This window comes from Mizuhopecten yessoensis, unplaced genomic scaffold (assembly GCF_002113885.1).
Source record: "Mizuhopecten yessoensis strain PY_sf001 unplaced genomic scaffold, ASM211388v2 scaffold2435, whole genome shotgun sequence".
Lineage (NCBI taxonomy): Eukaryota > Metazoa > Mollusca > Bivalvia > Pectinida > Pectinidae > Mizuhopecten > Mizuhopecten yessoensis.
In genome coordinates, this window is record NW_018404545.1 from 479791 (window position 1) to 496600 (window position 16810).

Sequence of the window (16810 nt, forward strand, 5' to 3'; positions counted from 1 at the left end):
AGTGTTATGGTGGCTAGCTCTGTACAGTTGTCAGATTGACTGGTAAAGGTACAGTGAGAAGGGTGAGTGTACTGTGTTATGGTGGCTAGCTCTGTACAGTTGTCAGATTGACTGGTAAAGGTACAGTAAGAAGGGTAAGTGTATAGTGTTATGGTGGCTAGCTCTGTACAGTTGTCAGATTGACTGCTAAAAGTAGAGCCTGACATTGATTGGATGTGGGTGTGCTGCTATGCACATAATCACTAAATGGGTTTGGGTACCTGTAGGCAAGCTTATTACTATGAACATGTTCGTTAGTAGATAATTGGATAAGTGTGGTTGTAGTATTTGAGCTATGGTTCTTGAAAATAAATCTTGAAATCCAAACGTCTGACATTGTTACCATACAGAACAATGCCCATCCTTTGCTGAGATTGGTTCTGCCCTGGAGAGTTGGATAGCTGAGAGTGAGGACATGTATACAGAGTCGACATCCTTGTCTGCAGAGTACCAGTACCTCCTCTCCTGGTGCTGGATCAACCTCAAGGTAACAAGCTCACAAGGGAGTTTCACCTTGGACATTTTACATTTCAAATCAGCTTATTGTATTGTTCTCAATATGTAATAAGTATAAGATTAATAGCAAGCTAAGTTTAAAGAATAACAGGTATATCTATTGAGCCGAGGGCAAATTGTTTGTGTTTGGGATAAACCCAGGGCACCCCTACCCTCACAACCCTTGAAGGCGAATAGATTTTGGAATTGAAAAGAAAAGAAAAAAAAACCTGGCTGAGGTACAAGAAGCACTGTAAGACTTAACAGGAGAGAAAAAAGTCTAGATTTCAATATTCCCTCAAATAGATTTTTCTCCTGAAAACCAAACCAAATCCAATAACATATTACAGCAATTGTATGTTCAAATATGTGAAGTGACATTTTATAATTGTTGAAAATTACATATCAACCACGATATGATTACAGGAGAGTTGTAAAAGCCTGGGACACCTCACAGAAGTGCTGGATCAAAGGGATGAAGGCGCTGTGGACACTATACAGAACATAAGTCAGGTGTTCCTAAACATCCTCACCAACTGTCGACACAAGGTAAGTCGGGTGTCCTAAATATCCTCACCAACTATCGACACAAGGTAAGTCGGGTGTCCTAAACATCCTCACCAACTGTCGACACAAGGTAAGTCAGGTGTCCTAAATATCCTCACCAACTGTCGACACAAGGTAAGTCGGGTGTCCTAAATATCCTCACCAACTATCGACACAAGGTAAGTCGGGTGTCCTAAACATCCTCACCAACTGTCGACACAAGGTAAGTCAGGTGTTCCTAAATATCCTCACCAACTGTCGACACAAGGTTAATCAGATGTCCTAAACATCCTCACCAACTGTCGACACAAGGCAAGTCGGGTGTCCTAAATATCCTCACCAACTATCGACACAAGGTAGGTCAGGTGTCCTAAATATCTTCACCAACTGTCGACACAAGGTAGGTCAGGTGTTCCTAAATATCCTCACCAACTGTCGACACAAGGTAAGTCGGGTGTCCTAAATATCCACACCAACTGTCGACACAAGGTAAGTCAAATGTCCTTAATATCCACACCAACAGCAAATTTTGAACTTGCTGAAAGCAAAAATTCATTATTAGTTATTTATATGATAGTTGTCCCTCATCTACTTATATATGTACTACATACCATTTCTCCTTTGTTTTAGGGTGTAATAGAAGGGTGTCGATCTACTTATATATGTACCACATTCCATTTCTCCTTTGTTTTAGGGTGTAATAGACATAAGTCAGGTGTTCCTAAACATCCTCACCAACTGTCGACACAAGGTAAGTCAGGTGTTCCTAAATATCCTCACCAACTATCGATACAAGGTAGGTCAGATGTCCTAAATATCCACACCAACAGCAAATTTTGAACTATCTGAAAGCAAAAATTCATTATTAGTTATTTATATGATAGTTGTCCCTCATCTACTTATATATGTACTACATTCCATTTCTCCCTTGTTTTAGGGTGTAATAGAAGGGTGTCGATCTACTTATATATGTACTACATTCCATTCTCCTTTGCTTTAGGGTGTAATAGAAGGGTGTCGGTCTACTTATATATGTACTACATTCCATTTCTCCTTTGTTTTAGGGTGTAATAGAAGGGTGTCGATCTACTTATATATGTACCACATTCCATTTCTCCTTTGTTTTAGGGTGTAATAAAAGGGTGTCGATCTTCTTATATATGTACTACATTCCATTTCTCCCTTGTTTTAGGGTGTAATAGAAGGGTGTTGGTCTACTTATATATGTACTACATTCCATTTCTCCTTTGTTTTAGGGTGTAATAGAAGGGTGTCGGTCTACTTGTATATGTACCACATTCCATTTCTCCCTTGTTTTAGGGTGTAATAGAAGTGTGTCGATCTACTTATATATGTACTACATTCCATTTCTCCCTTGTTTTAGGGTGTAATAGAAGGGTGTCGATCATTCCATTTCTCCTTTGTTTTAGGGTGTAATAGAAGTGTGTCGATCTACTTATATATGTACTACATTCCACTTCTCCCTTGTTTTAGGGTGTAATAGAAGGGTGTTGGTCTACTTATATATGTACTACATTCCATTTCTACCTTGTTTTAGGGTGTAATAGAAGGGTGTCGATCATTCCATTTCTCCTTTGTTTTAGGGTGTAATAGAAGTGTGTCGATCTACTTATATATGTTCTACATTCCATTTCTCCCTTGTTTTAGGGCGTAATAGAAGGGTGTCGGTCTACTTATATATGTACTACATTCTATTTCTCTCTTGTTTTAGGGAGTAATAGAAGGGTGTCGGTCTACTTATATATGTACTACATTCCATTTCTCCCTTGTTTAAGGGGGTAATAGAAGGGTGTCGATCTACTTATATATGTACTACATTCCATTTCTCCCTTGTTTTAGGGTGTAATAGAAGGGTGTCGGTCTACTTATATATGTACTACATTCCATTTCTCCCTTGTTTTAGGGTGTAATAGAAGGGTGTCGGTCTACTTATATATGTACTACATTCCATTTCTCCCTTGTTTTAGGGTGTAATAGAAGGGTGTCGGTCTGCTTTTGCTCGCTTTTGTGCGTCATTGTTTGCATCCAGTAATCAGGAGTTGATTCAGGTACCCGAGCTCATTCTGAAAGAGGTAAGATTTGTATATCTATAACAATTATCTCCTCCATCTAGCTTAATACTGACAGGTGTCCATATTGAGTACTTATAAATATGAATCAGATAGATTGTATACATACCAGTATAAATCTTTGTAGAGTATGGTTGTGATTGTCCATTAACATTAGTTCAGTTTGTGGCCAAAACGAAACTTCAAATAGTGTTTTGATGAAACATGATCAATCACATACCAAATGTATAGGCTCCCTTAAGTTATAATGCCTACCCAAACGTTAAAGCCCCTACCCCAATGTCTTTAGTACCTTATTCAAGGTCAATGTCAATGCATCAGTTGAAAAGATGAAAGACCTGTTCTTAAGATATACTTTGTGGCTGACCCATAACTTCTGAAGGGCTCCTGAATGATATAGAACATTTATCAACACTAGACAGTGTGCCAGACAGTGTGCCAGACAGTGTGCCATGAACTGTTTTCTGGAGTTTCATCACAACATCATTATCTCATTGATCTCTTCAGTCTTTGTCTACCCTGGTCACCAAGGCGACGTCTACATCCACAACCAGGATGTCCGCTGGCCTGCCCATAATCATACAGACCATTGTCAGTTGTGAGAGGAAATACAAAAAGGTAGTTGGGGATTGGTTTTATGTAGCGATCAAATCAACTAGGCCATTAATAGTTCAGTACATAAGTCTAATCCATCTTAATTAGCTGAAGCATATCATTTTAAATTGAGTTATAAAGAGAAAATATTTTATACCATATTTCATTACTTATCCCTGTTACCTGGTACATGTAACATGTTAGCTATCAATGTACATTAGCTGCCTGTTACAATTACAATTACAGACCAAGTTGTTACAGACAGCTCTGGATTCTCTGTTCCACATCACCAGTCTACCCCTGGCCTCACAGCTAGACGACAAGTTTGACCTGCCTCAGGTTCATGGCCTCAACATCCTCAACTCTCTGTACAGTGACTCTAGTCTGACTGCTTCCCTCACTCCATACATAGAGGGCGCTGTGAAGCTGGTGGTGGACAGCTTCGGCTCGCCAGCATGGGCCATACGTAACGCTGCCACACGTCTATTCAGTAAGTATGGTGAAATATGTAGGTGGAAGACAAAGGCCCTATTTTGTGTCTGTAGTTAAGGAGGTACCATTACAGAACTGTAACACTAGGTTACTAATCTTTCAAACACAGCCCCAGCTTCTGCTAACGTCTTCAAATTATATCAAAGGCATAATTTCATCACCTCCATTCAAAGTCAGAACTGCTATTTTTTATGCTGTTTATAATTTGCTATGACCTTTTTAGGTGCATTGGTGACAAAGATATTTGGCCCCAAGATAAACTGGGAGGAAGGTGCCTGTAACACATTGTCTTTCCAAGAGTTTGCGGCCCATTACCCTGAGCTACCCCCCTTTATGCTAGGACAGTTGGACAAAGCCCTACAGACAGACATTGGTGCTGTGGACAAGCTCCACCCCTCTCTGTTCCCAGTGTTAACACTACTCTCACACCTGGGGCCCACAGAAACAGTCAAACAACAGCACAGGTATAGTGATCACTGAAACTAAGTTTTCTCCTGCTTCGTCTCAAATAGGGTCCAACAAAACTCAATCAGGAATAACAAAACTGTCTTCAACTTTTCTTTTCCTCAACAGCTTGTTGAAAATATCCAAAAAAGATGGGGGGGGGATCAAGTGAAATTGTGTACGGGGAGTACCAGATGTTTGACCAAAAGGAAGGGGGCCTTCAAAATATGTGTACAGATTGTGAAGGATAGATTTCTTCATGTACATGTATTTAAATTTAGAGTTATCTTTTAACAAATATAGGATTTGTTTTGTATTATTTAAGATGAAAAGTTGACTGCAAAGCCTGAAATGAATTTTTGCTTTCTCTAGCCTTATCACCGAGTTCCAGAGTCGAATCGGGTTCCTGTTAGCAAGTCCAGTGTACTACCTCCGCCATTTAACAGCAAGTGCATTTGTTGCTATGGTCACTGTACAGTCTGTGGGGGACTCTCTGATGGGACTTCTGAAAGATATTCCACAGACTCCATGTCCCAGTCACAAGTACAACAGGTTGCATGGAATTCTTCTGTGTTTGGAGAAAATTCTAGTCATCCATAATATCAGGTTTGTTAACAACGTGTCTTGCATACAAAGTGTAATAGGAATTTACCTCTTACTAAACTATAATTACATGTTCCTGTCATTATAAAACCTATGTCACAGCAAATTATTCAAGTTTAATGCTAATTAGTGGAAAAGATAAACTAATTAAATCAATGAATAACATATCCGGTAAGAAAACTTGATACAGTATGTGGGCTCGGCATTGTCCTCCATTGTGACATCATACAAGTCTGATGTCATAAACTGAGGTCCTCACCCACAATGTAAAGGGATTTAAACATCATTACCTGAGATCCTGACCCACAGAGAAATATCTATATTCTTGTCGATTTGATAATTTGTATTGAGATTTGGCTCATGAACAGTTTGTATTGGGATTTGGCTCATGGACAGTTTGTATGAGGATTTGGCTCATGGACAGTTTGTATTGGGATTTGGCTCATGGACAGGTTGTATTGGGATTTGGCTCATGGACAGTTTGTATTGGGATTTGGCTCATGTACAGTTTGTATTGGGATTTGGCTCATGAACAGTTTGTATTGGGATTTGGCTCATGAACAGTTTGTATTGGGATTTGGCTCATTGACAGTTTGTTCTTGGATTTGGCTCATGAACAATTTGTATTGGGATTTGGCTTATGGACAGTTTGTATTGGGATTTGGCTCATGGACAGTTTGTATTGGGATTTGGCTTATGGACAGGTTGTATTGGGATTTGGCTCATGGACAGTTTATACAGTATTGGGATTTGGCTCATGGACAGCTTATATTGGGATTTGGCTCATGAACAGCTTGTATTGGGATTTGGCTCATGGGCAGTTTGTATTGGAATTTGGCTCATGGTCAGTTTGTATTGGAATTTGGCTCATGAACAGTTTGTATTGGGTTTTGGCTCATGGACAGGTTGTATTGGGGTTTGGCTCATGAACAGTTTGTATTGGGTTTTGGCTCATGGACAGGTTGTATTGGGGTTTGGCTCATGAACAGTTTGTATTGGGTTTTGGCTCATGGACAGGTTGTATTGGGGTTTGGCTCATGAACAGTTTGTATTGGAATTTGGTTCATGGACAGTTTGTATTGGGATTTGGGTCATGGCCAGTTTGTATTGGGATTTGGCTCATGAAAAGTTTGTTCTTGGATTTGGCTCATGAACAAGTTGTATTGGGATTTGGCTTATGGACAGGTTGTTTTGGGATTTGGCTCATGAACAGTTTATATTGGGATTTGGCTCATGGACAGCTTATATTGGGATTTGGCTCATGAACAGCTTGTATTGGGATTTGGCTCATGAACAGCTTGTATTGGGATTTGGCTCATGGACAGCTTATATTGGGATTTGGCTCATGAACAGTTTATATTGGGATTTGGCTCATGGACATGTTGTATTGGGATTTGGCTCATGGGCAGTTTGAATTGGAATTTGGCTCATGGACAGTTTGTATTTGGATTTGGCTCATGGTTTGGCTCATGGACAGTTTGTATGAGGATTTGGCTCATGGACAGTTTATACAGTATTGGGATTTGGCTCATGAACAGTTTGTTCTTGGATTTGGCTCATGAACAATTTGTATTGGGATTTGGCTTATGTACAGTTTGTATTGGGATTTGGCTCATGGACAGCTTATATTGGGATTTGGCTCATGAACAGTTTATATTGGGATTTGGCTCATTGACAGTTTGTTCTTGGATTTGGCTCATGAACAAGTTGTATTGGGATTTGGCTTATGGACAGGTTGTATTGGGATTTGGCTCATGGTTTGGCTCATGGACAGTTTGTATTAGGATTTGGCTCATGGACAGTTTGTATTGGGATTAGGCTCATGGACAGTTCGTATTGGAATTTGGCTCATGGACAGTTTATATTGGAATTTGGCTTATGGACAGTTTGTACAGTATTGGGATTTGGCTCATGAACAGCTTGTATTGGGATTTGGCTCATGGTTTGGCTCATGGACAGTTTGTATGAGGATTTGGCTCATGGACAGTTTGTACAGTATTGGGATTTGGCTCATGGACAGGTTGAAGACAACACTCTTAAGAATGAGTTTCTTTATCATATGTAATTGATGTTTTGTTCAGAGAAGCTGACGTTCTTGAGGTGGTGGACCTATTGATGACGAGACACTGGATAGGCAGTGACCCCAGTGTGTGTCCACTCATCAAAAACACATTCCTCGCTGTCCTCCACAAACTTACACAAACCTATCCTGGCAAAGTAAAATCAGCTGGACTCCATTTGATGGTGGTGATGCAGAAGTCTGCTACGGATCAACATAGAGGGGTGAATGTAGGTATATGTTAGAACTATAGAAAGCCATTGCTTATTCCACACATTTCAACCTTATGAGATACTTTTTAACAATGATACGCTTTGAGGGATGATCCCTAAAACAAATTTTGTTAGTCATCAAGAAGAATAGAACCTTATTCTGGTGCTCTTGTTTTCAAAATGTTTAATTATGTATAACAGGCAACAATGTTTCTTGACAAAGCATTCATTTTGATTTCTTGTATGTAAGCACATACTTTCAGGTAAGTTTGAGATAAGTTTTACATGTACTTTTCCATGTGCTTATCACTTAAAACTTTGTAATCACTCTTGAAACTTCACCAATGTACAGTCGCTTGATGTGCTACTATATCTGCTGATGTAATTAGTTAGGGCAAGGAGTACTGACCAAGAACCTGGTCCAGTGTTTACTGATGAGTCAGGACTGGCAGGTGGAGGACGTGGTCGGGTTTGTAAGGGAGCTGCTCCAGAGGTCAGACATGGATACTAAGGTGGCCTGTGTATCAACACTGGAGGACATGTTGGAGTCAGGGGCCTGGCAGGCCTTACACTGGACCAACATTCAGGTATGGCAGGCCTTACACTGGACCAACATCCAGGTACACTTCTCCCTCGTCACATACTGTTCTCCTTTTTATCTCGAGAATGGCAGAGTTATGTTGGAAAATTGTGTAGAATAACTGCCAAATCTTGATAGAATTGTTCAGTTCTGGTTGAATCTGGGCCTGTATTCATGAAACCATTCTCATGCACAAACTCAGATTCTGTGCTCTTGTCAAATTTTTTGTTACCATGCTAAGTTATTGAAAATTTGTATTTTGTCAGTCTTTTGAAAAAAAAATTAAGGGACTTTAAGCCAGACTCAATTTTAAACATTTTCACTTGATTTCTTATCCTGATTTAAGCAAGATACAAAAAGAGGGTCTGAGCACATACTTTATGCTTGAGCATGAGAACGGTTTCATGAATACGGGCCAAATTTTGTCTTTGAACTACTATTATAATACTCTCATTCAATACTCTGCTTTTCATGATTAGGCTGAGAATTGACTGTATACAGATGAATATTTGTGGCATTACTACTTTAACAGTGTCATATAAACATTGGGTGATTCTGTCATCTGTCACTGATCCACAGGAGACATTGGTTGATGTGCTATTGAGGGAGACCTACCCTGTCCTGTTGACCAGCTGCCTGTCTCTATTGGTCAGTATACACAACACTCACGGCACTGACCACAACATTGCTGACCAGCTGTACCAGTACTGCTGTAACCGTGGTGATACTCCAGAGGGGCGGGGAAATGTGGAGGCAGCCATACTGGCAGTTACAGCGATTGGAATTAAAAACTGCATAGATATGTCGAGGTAGGTTCTCCCAGAACTTGGTTCTTAGTAAAAATTGTCTCTACTCTAATTAGATATTGCCACCAATGAGCAGCAAATCTCATTGGTTCAGGATCAGAAGTGTCAATATCACCAATCATTGATCCTATTCTAGCAGAACAATCAAAATGAAGCACCACTTGTTGAATAGGAATGTCAATTGCAGTTTCTAAAGGTCAGAGGTCAAATATCTTATGTCTGAACTGGAGCTGGACAGTATGATATGAAACTTCACAGAAAGGTGGGTTGTGACTGGACATTGGGTATGTACCACACATGTCTGTATCTGGAATGTTGTTTACTCTAGAGTTCTGTGACCAGTACGTATAAGATATTTGTTGTTTAGACAGACATGCTGTGTCAGTGGAGTGACCAGTATGTTATTTGTTGTTTAGACCTCCATTGTCAGACTTGCTGTGTCAGTGGAGTGACCAGTATGTTATTTGTTGTTTAGACAGACATGCTGTGTGAGTGGAGTGATCAGTATGTTGTTTAGACAGACATGCTGTGTCAGTGGAGTGACCAGTATGTTATTTGTTGTTTAGACAGACATGCTGTGTCAGTGGAGTGACCAGTATGTTATTTGTTGTTTAGACAGACATGCTGTGTCAGTGGAGTGACCAGTATGTTATTTGTTGTTTAGACAGACATGCTGTGTCAGTGGAGTGACCAGTATGTTATTTGTTGTTTAGACAGACATGCTGTGTCAGTGGAGTGACCAGTATGTTATTTGTTGTTTAGACAGACATGCTGTGTCAGTGGAGTGACCAGTATGTTATTTGTTGTTTAGACAGACATGCTGTGTCAGTGGAGTGACCAGTATGTTATTTGTTGTTTAGACAGACATGCTGTGTCAGTGGAGTGACCAGTATGTTATTTGTTGTTTAGACAGACATGCTGTGTCAGTGGAGTGACCAGTATGTTATTTGTTGTTTAGACAGACATGCTGTGTCAGTGGAGTGACCAGTATGTTATTTGTTGTTTAGACAGACATGCTGTGTCAGTGGAGTGACCAGTATGTTATTTGTTGTTTAGACAGACATGCTGTGTCAGTGGAGTGACCAGTATGTTATTTGTTGTTTAGACAGACATGCTGTGTCAGTGGAGTGACCAGTATGTTATTTGTTGTTTAGACAGACATGCTGTGTCAGTGGAGTGACCAGTATGTTATTTGTTGTTTAGACAGACATGCTGTGTCAGTGGAGTGACCAGTATGTTATTTGTTGTTTAGACAGACATGCTGTGTCAGTGGAGTGACCAGTATGTTATTTGTTGTTTAGACAGACATGCTGTGTCAGTGGAGTGACCAGTATGTTATTTGTTGTTTAGACAGACATGCTGTGTCAGTGGAGTGACCAGTATGTTATTTGTTGTTTAGACAGACATGCTGTGTCAGTGGAGTGACCAGTATGTTATTTGTTGTTTAGACAGACATGCTGTGTCAGTGGAGTGACCAGTATGTTATTTGTTGTTTAGACAGACATGCTGTGTCAGTGGAGTGACCAGTATGTTATTTGTTGTTTAGACAGACATGCTGTGTCAGTGGAGTGACCAGTATGTTATTTGTTGTTTAGACAGACATGCTGTGTCAGTGGAGTGACCAGTATGTTATTTGTTGTTTAGACAGACATGCTGTGTCAGTGGAGTGACCAGTATGTTATTTGTTGTTTAGACAGACATGCTGTGTCAGTGGAGTGACCAGTATGTTATTTGTTGTTTAGACAGACATGCTGTGTCAGTGGAGTGACCAGTATGTTATTTGTTGTTTAGACAGACATGCTGTGTCAGTGGAGTGACCAGTATGTTATTTGTTGTTTAGACAGACATGCTGTGTCAGTGGAGTGACCAGTATGTTATTTGTTGTTTAGACAGACATGCTGTGTCAGTGGAGTGACCAGTATGTTATTTGTTGTTTAGACAGACATGCTGTGTCAGTGGAGTGACCAGTATGTTATTTGTTGTTTAGACAGACATGCTGTGTGAGTGGAGTGACCAGTATGTTATTTGTTGTTTAGACAGACATGCTGTGTCAGTGGAGTGACCAGTATGTTATTTGTTGTTTAGACAGACATGCTGTGTCAGTGGAGTGACCAGTATGTTATTTGTTGTTTAGACAGACATGCTGTGTCAGTGGAGTGACCAGTATGTTATTTGTTGTTTAGACAGACATGCTGTGTCAGTGGAGTGACCAGTATGTTATTTGTTGTTTAGACAGACATGCTGTGTCAGTGGAGTGACCAGTATGTTATTTGTTGTTTAGACAGACATGCTGTGTCAGTGGAGTGACCAGTATGTTATTTGTTGTTTAGACAGACATGCTGTGTCAGTGGAGTGACCAGTATGTTATTTGTTGTTTAGACAGACATGCTGTGTCAGTGGAGTGACCAGTATGTTATTTGTTGTTTAGACAGACATGCTGTGTCAGTGGAGTGACCAGTATGTTATTTGTTGTTTAGACAGACATGCTGTGTCAGTGGAGTGACCAGTATGTTATTTGTTGTTTAGACAGACATGCTGTGTCAGTGGAGTGACCAGTATGTTATTTGTTGTTTAGACCCCCCTCATCAGACATGCTGTGTGAGTGGATGTTGTTTGTTGTTTAGACCCTCCTTGTCAGATGTGCTGTGTGAGTGGAGTGACCAGTATGTTGTTTGTTGTTGACTCCCCTCGTCAGACATGCTGTGTGAGTGGAGTGACCAGTAAGTTATTTGTTGTTGAGACAGACATGCTGTGTCAGTGGAGTGACCAGTATGTTATTTGTTGTTTAGATAGACATGCTCTGTCAGTGGAGTTACCAGTATGTTATTTGTTGTTTAGACCCCCCTTGTCAGATGTGCTGTGTGAGTGGAGTGACCAGTATGTTGTTTGTTGTTTAGACCCCCCTCGTCAGATGTGCTGTGTCAGTGGAGTGACCGAGTGTTGAAGGCCAGTAAGATGACCGGGGATGAACACTTCAGACTGGCTGCAGCACAAGGAATAGTCACTGTTGGACATGTCATCATGACCCCCTCCGGATTGTCAAAGGATGTGCCCTATCAAATCTGTATCATTAAGTAAGTGTACGATGGTTATCCTTAGGTATAATACAAAAGATAAAGCCAGATACTTCTATAGGGCAAAATACAATTTATAGGCATTTTCCTTTTTTTTATGTTTTGGCATGGATTATATTTCAACAGGATTCCTATAATTGTGAGANACTTCAGACTGGCTGCAGCACAAGGAATAGTCACTGTTGGACATGTCATCATGACCCCCTCCGGATTGTCAAAGGATGTGCCCTATCAAAACTGTATCATTAGGTAAGTGTACGATGGTTATCCTTAGGTATAATACAAAAGATAAAGCCAGATACTTCTAGTTGAGCATTCTATAGGGCAAAATACAATTTATTGGCATTTTCCTTTTTTTTATGTTTTGGCATGGATTATATTTCAACAGGATTCCTATAATAGTGAGGAATTCATTATAAATGCAAACAGTAACATATTAAACAAGCGAGACTCGCCAAACCTCACAATATTTGAGGATTTGTAACCTATCAAAGATGTCAGAATTTCACCAAGGTTTTTTTGTCTGTGCAGACTTTTTCAGGCAATGTCAAACCTGATCCAGGATGATGACACAGAAGTGCGTGCGATGGCCATGAAATTTATACCACATCTATATTACGAAGGCAGGTCCGTCCAGGTAATTACAAAAGTTCTCATGAAGTTAAAACCACACCTGTATAACTAAGGCAGGTCCGTCCAGGTAATTACTAAAGTTCTCATGAAGTTAAAACCACACCTGTATAACTAAGGCAGGTCCGTCCAGGTAATCACTAAAGTTCTCATGAAGTTAAAACAATACCTGTAAAGATAAGGCAGGTCCCTCTAGGTAACTACGAAAGTTCTCATGCAGTTAAAACCACACTTGTATAACTAAGGCAGGTCCGTCCAGATAATTACAAAAGTTCTCATGAAGTTAAGACCACACCTGGATAACTAAGGCGTCCCTTAACAGGTAATTAAAAAGGTTCTCATGCAGTTAAGACCACACCTGTATAACTATAATTAAAGGCAGGTCCCTACAGGTAATCACATTATTTATACAGGTAATCACATTACATATGCAGGTTATCATGTTAGTTACAATGAAAAGAAACATTTTTTCCTCCCAAATCTTTTCCTCAAGACTTGTAAACTTAATTCAGCAAGCATTAAGTTTATTCTCCTGTCGTTTCTAAGCCTAATAACAATTTCTATCACAAGCTACATAACAATTTTATCACAAGTTACACATTAAGCTTTTTCTGTCAAAAGTTATATATTTTACTATTTCTTATCACATGACTATTTCTTTCACAAACTACATATTCTATGAAGACATAAAGGACAATAATAAAACAATGGTGAATCTTTGTTTTACAGTATCAAGGTAATCACTCAAGTGATCCTACAAGTAAATAAACAACTCGTCCAGCTGCTGCCAACAATATCCTTCATTTTCTGATAAGCAGATAAATTATATAGAGTATAAATACAATTTTCTATTTTTTTTCATCACTAAACAAGTTGATGGTACGTGTGTATATAGTTATGCTTCAGTCTTGTCAGTTTTAATCAGATTTGATTTCATTCTTACCCTAACATTATATATTATATCGTTACATATGTTCTCTTCTGTTGTTTACAGTATGATGCCATACAATACAACTCTGGATATCAGGTAAACCACTTAATATAGTCCAATCATTCTTAACAAGCTTGCAGGCAAATCATAATCCCCTACTCATGCAGTTTATTGAATTTGTCTGTAATACAATGTATATGTCTATTATAATTTAGAACACAATAGCAGACAAATCCAAGAACACAGATTGCAACCTGTACTATAACTAAAAGACAAAAACATGATGTACATGATGGTTTCTTTCTACAGCACTGACCTTATTTTTTTCCTGCTGGGCCTGAAACATTTTATGGCATTCTAGATAAAAAAAAAACCTGACCCTCAATTAAGGTCAGCCGGCTTGAAGGACCAAGGTCAGCGCTGTATCAAGCTGTCCTTAATTAAGGTCAGCTGGTATGAAGGACCAAGGTCAGCCTTGGGTGTACCAAGTTGTCCTTAATTAAGGTCAGCTGGTCTGAAGGACCAAGGTCAGCCTCGGCTGGACTGAGTTGTCCTTAATTAAGGTTAGCTGGTCTGAAGGACCAAGGTCAGCCTTGGGTGTACTGAGTTGTCCTTAGTTAAGGTCAGCTGGTCTGAAGGACCAAGTTCAGCCTAGGCTGTACTGAGTTGTCCTTAATTAAGGTCAGCTGGTCTGAAGGACCAAGGTCAGCCTTGGGTGTACCGAGTTGTCCTTAATTAAGGTCAGCTGGTCTGAAGGACCAAGGTCAGCCTAGGCTGTACTGAGTTGTCCTTAATTAAGGTCAGCTGGTCTGAAGGCCCAAGGTCAGCCTAGGCTTACCGAGTTGTCCTTAATTAAGGTCAGCTGGTATGAAGGACCAAGGTCAGCCTTGGGTGTATCGAGTTGTCCTTAATTAAGGTCAGCTGGTATGAAGGACCAAGGTTAGCCATGGGTGTACCGAGTTGTCCTTAATTAAGGTCAGCTAGTATGAAGGACCAAGGTCAACCTAGGGTGTACCGAGTTGTCCTTAATTAAGGTCAGCTGGTATGAAGGACCAAGGTCAGCCTAGGCTGTACCGAGTTGTCCATTATCCACCTCTTTGTCGACAATTTCTTCTGAAGAAATTCTGAACTGCTGAACAGAATTTCACCAAATTTGACTGAAAATGCTTTTTGTTAGGGATACTGAATTTTACAAATAGGGAGGGAGTTGGAAAAAGGAGTAATTTGCCTATATAGCTAATGACTTTTCTGGAACTGTGTGATTGATATCAATACTTTTTGGTTGGGAACATCTTGAAGGGGTTTGGATTAAGAATTATACAAACAGAGAGACGGGGCCAAACAGAGGGTAAGTTTGGCCTCTCCTCGGGAACTGGTAGATGATAACCATATTTGGTTGGAAGTATCCTCAGGTGTTGATGATTCAAACTTGTGCAAACTGAGGGGCTGTAGAAATACCGACAAGAATGGTTATAACACAATATCAACCAACAATGCAATGTTATTCTGATATGGGCAGTCACTTCATAATATAGTCTAAACATAAAACAGAACAATGGAAAATGGATTTATCTACAGATTCTGTTCTAACTAACTATAATTTACCGGTAGTCGATGCTAATGTAAAGACGAGTTATTAACTTTTCCATCGGTGTATATAATTTATCTATATGATACTAGCTATATAGAAAAGTACTGAAATCAGCATGCACCCAATCCAATATTTAATATAGGAGAAAATAGAAATATTAAAGATAATAAGATAATTCTGAACAGCTGACCTGATTCTAAGTGGTTCTACAGTGACAATATAGAGCAAATGTTGATATATGTTAAACCCCAATGAACTTAATTTAGAAGGAAATTTAAAAGCTGTGTGACATTTCCTAAGTAACATCATTATATTTTTTGTTACTATCAAATGTTAATTTTATGTTGCTTAAAGATCATTTCTAAAATAGACAATGCAGTATCATTAAAACACCTTCATTGTAGTCAGGTTGTCTCCCCTTTAGCTGCTGTTTAAGTTACAACACACGCTATATTTGGTAGTCTGGTTATCTCCCCTTTAGCTGATGTTTAAAGTTATTACACACGCTATATTTGGTAGTCTGATTGTCTCCCCTTTAGCTGCTGTTTAAGTTACAACACACACTTTTTTTGGTAGTCTGGTTGTCTCCCCTTTAGCTGCTATTTAAGTTACAACACACTATTTTTGGTAGTCTGGTTGTCTCCCCTTTAGCTGCTGTTTTAGTTACAACACACGCTATATTTGGTAGTCTGGTTGTCTCCCCTTTAGCTGCTGTTTTACTTCCAACACACGCTATATTTGGTAGTCTAGTTGTCTCCCCTTTAGCTACTGTTTAAGTTACAACACTCACTAAATTTGGTAGTCTGGTTGTCCCCCCTTTAGCTGCTGTTTAAGTTACAACACACGCTATATTTGGTAGTCTAGTTGTCTCCCCTTTAGCTACTGTTTAAGTTACAACACACGCTATATTTGGTAGTCTGGTTGTCTCCCCTTTAACTGCTGTTTAAGTTACAACCCTCACTATATTTGGTAGTCTGGTTATCTCCCCTTTATCTGCTGTTTAAGTTACAACACTCACTATATTTGGTAGTCTGGTTATCTCCCCTTTAGCTGCTATTTAAGTTACAACACACGCTATATTTGGTAGTCTGGTTGTCTCCCCTTTAGCTGCTGTTTAAGTAACAACACACGCTATATTTGGTAGTCTGGTTGTCTCCCCTTTAGCTGCTGTTTAAGTAACAACACACGCTATATTTGGTATTCTGGTTGTCTCCCCTTTAGCTGCTGTTTAAGTAACAACACACACTATATTTGGTAGTCTGGTTATCTCCCCTTTAGCTGCTGTTTAATTAACAACACTCGCTATATTTGGTAGTCTGGTTGTCTCCCCTTTAGCTGCTGTTTAAGTAACAACACACGCTATATTTGGTAGTCTGGTTGTCTCCCCTTTAGCTGTTGTTTAAGTAACAACACTCGCTATAATTGGTAGTCTGGTTGTCTCCCCTTTAGCTGCTATTTGAGTACCTACACACACTGTATTGGTGGTCTGAGGCTGTGGTGTCCACTCTTGTCGAGATGTTGTACCAACCAGAGGATGTCAGTACCTGTATCACACACAAACTTACAGCCGGGTAAGCATCCAAGGATAGTATAACATTAAACAGAACAGGTTGGGTGTCAGTGC

At 39.6% G+C, this 16810-nt stretch overlaps 1 protein-coding gene across 3 annotated transcripts in view; it reads left to right on the forward strand.

Moving 5' to 3' along the window:
- LOC110445988 overlaps positions 1–16810 on the forward strand; it is a 36877-nt gene that overhangs the window by 14312 nt on the left and 5755 nt on the right. For 2 of the 3 annotated variants that reach the window (XM_021490911.1, XM_021490913.1), the window contains exons 19-33: positions 390–526; positions 961–1083; positions 3069–3173; positions 3678–3788; positions 4011–4254; positions 4480–4720; positions 5073–5306; positions 7385–7592; positions 7964–8161; positions 8734–8963; positions 11858–11955; positions 12205–12283; positions 12566–12671; positions 13659–13691; positions 16636–16757. In XM_021490911.1, the coding sequence (XP_021346586.1) occupies positions 390–526; positions 961–1083; positions 3069–3173; positions 3678–3788; positions 4011–4254; positions 4480–4720; positions 5073–5306; positions 7385–7592; positions 7964–8161; positions 8734–8963; positions 11858–11955; positions 12205–12283; positions 12566–12671; positions 13659–13691; positions 16636–16757 (2269 nt within the window). Of the gene's footprint in view, positions 1–389; positions 527–960; positions 1084–3068; positions 3174–3677; positions 3789–4010; positions 4255–4479; positions 4721–5072; positions 5307–7384; positions 7593–7963; positions 8162–8733; positions 8964–11857; positions 12035–12204; positions 12284–12565; positions 12672–13658; positions 13692–16635; positions 16758–16810 lie in introns of all 3 variants that reach the window. The other variant, XM_021490912.1, reaches the window with a different exon arrangement.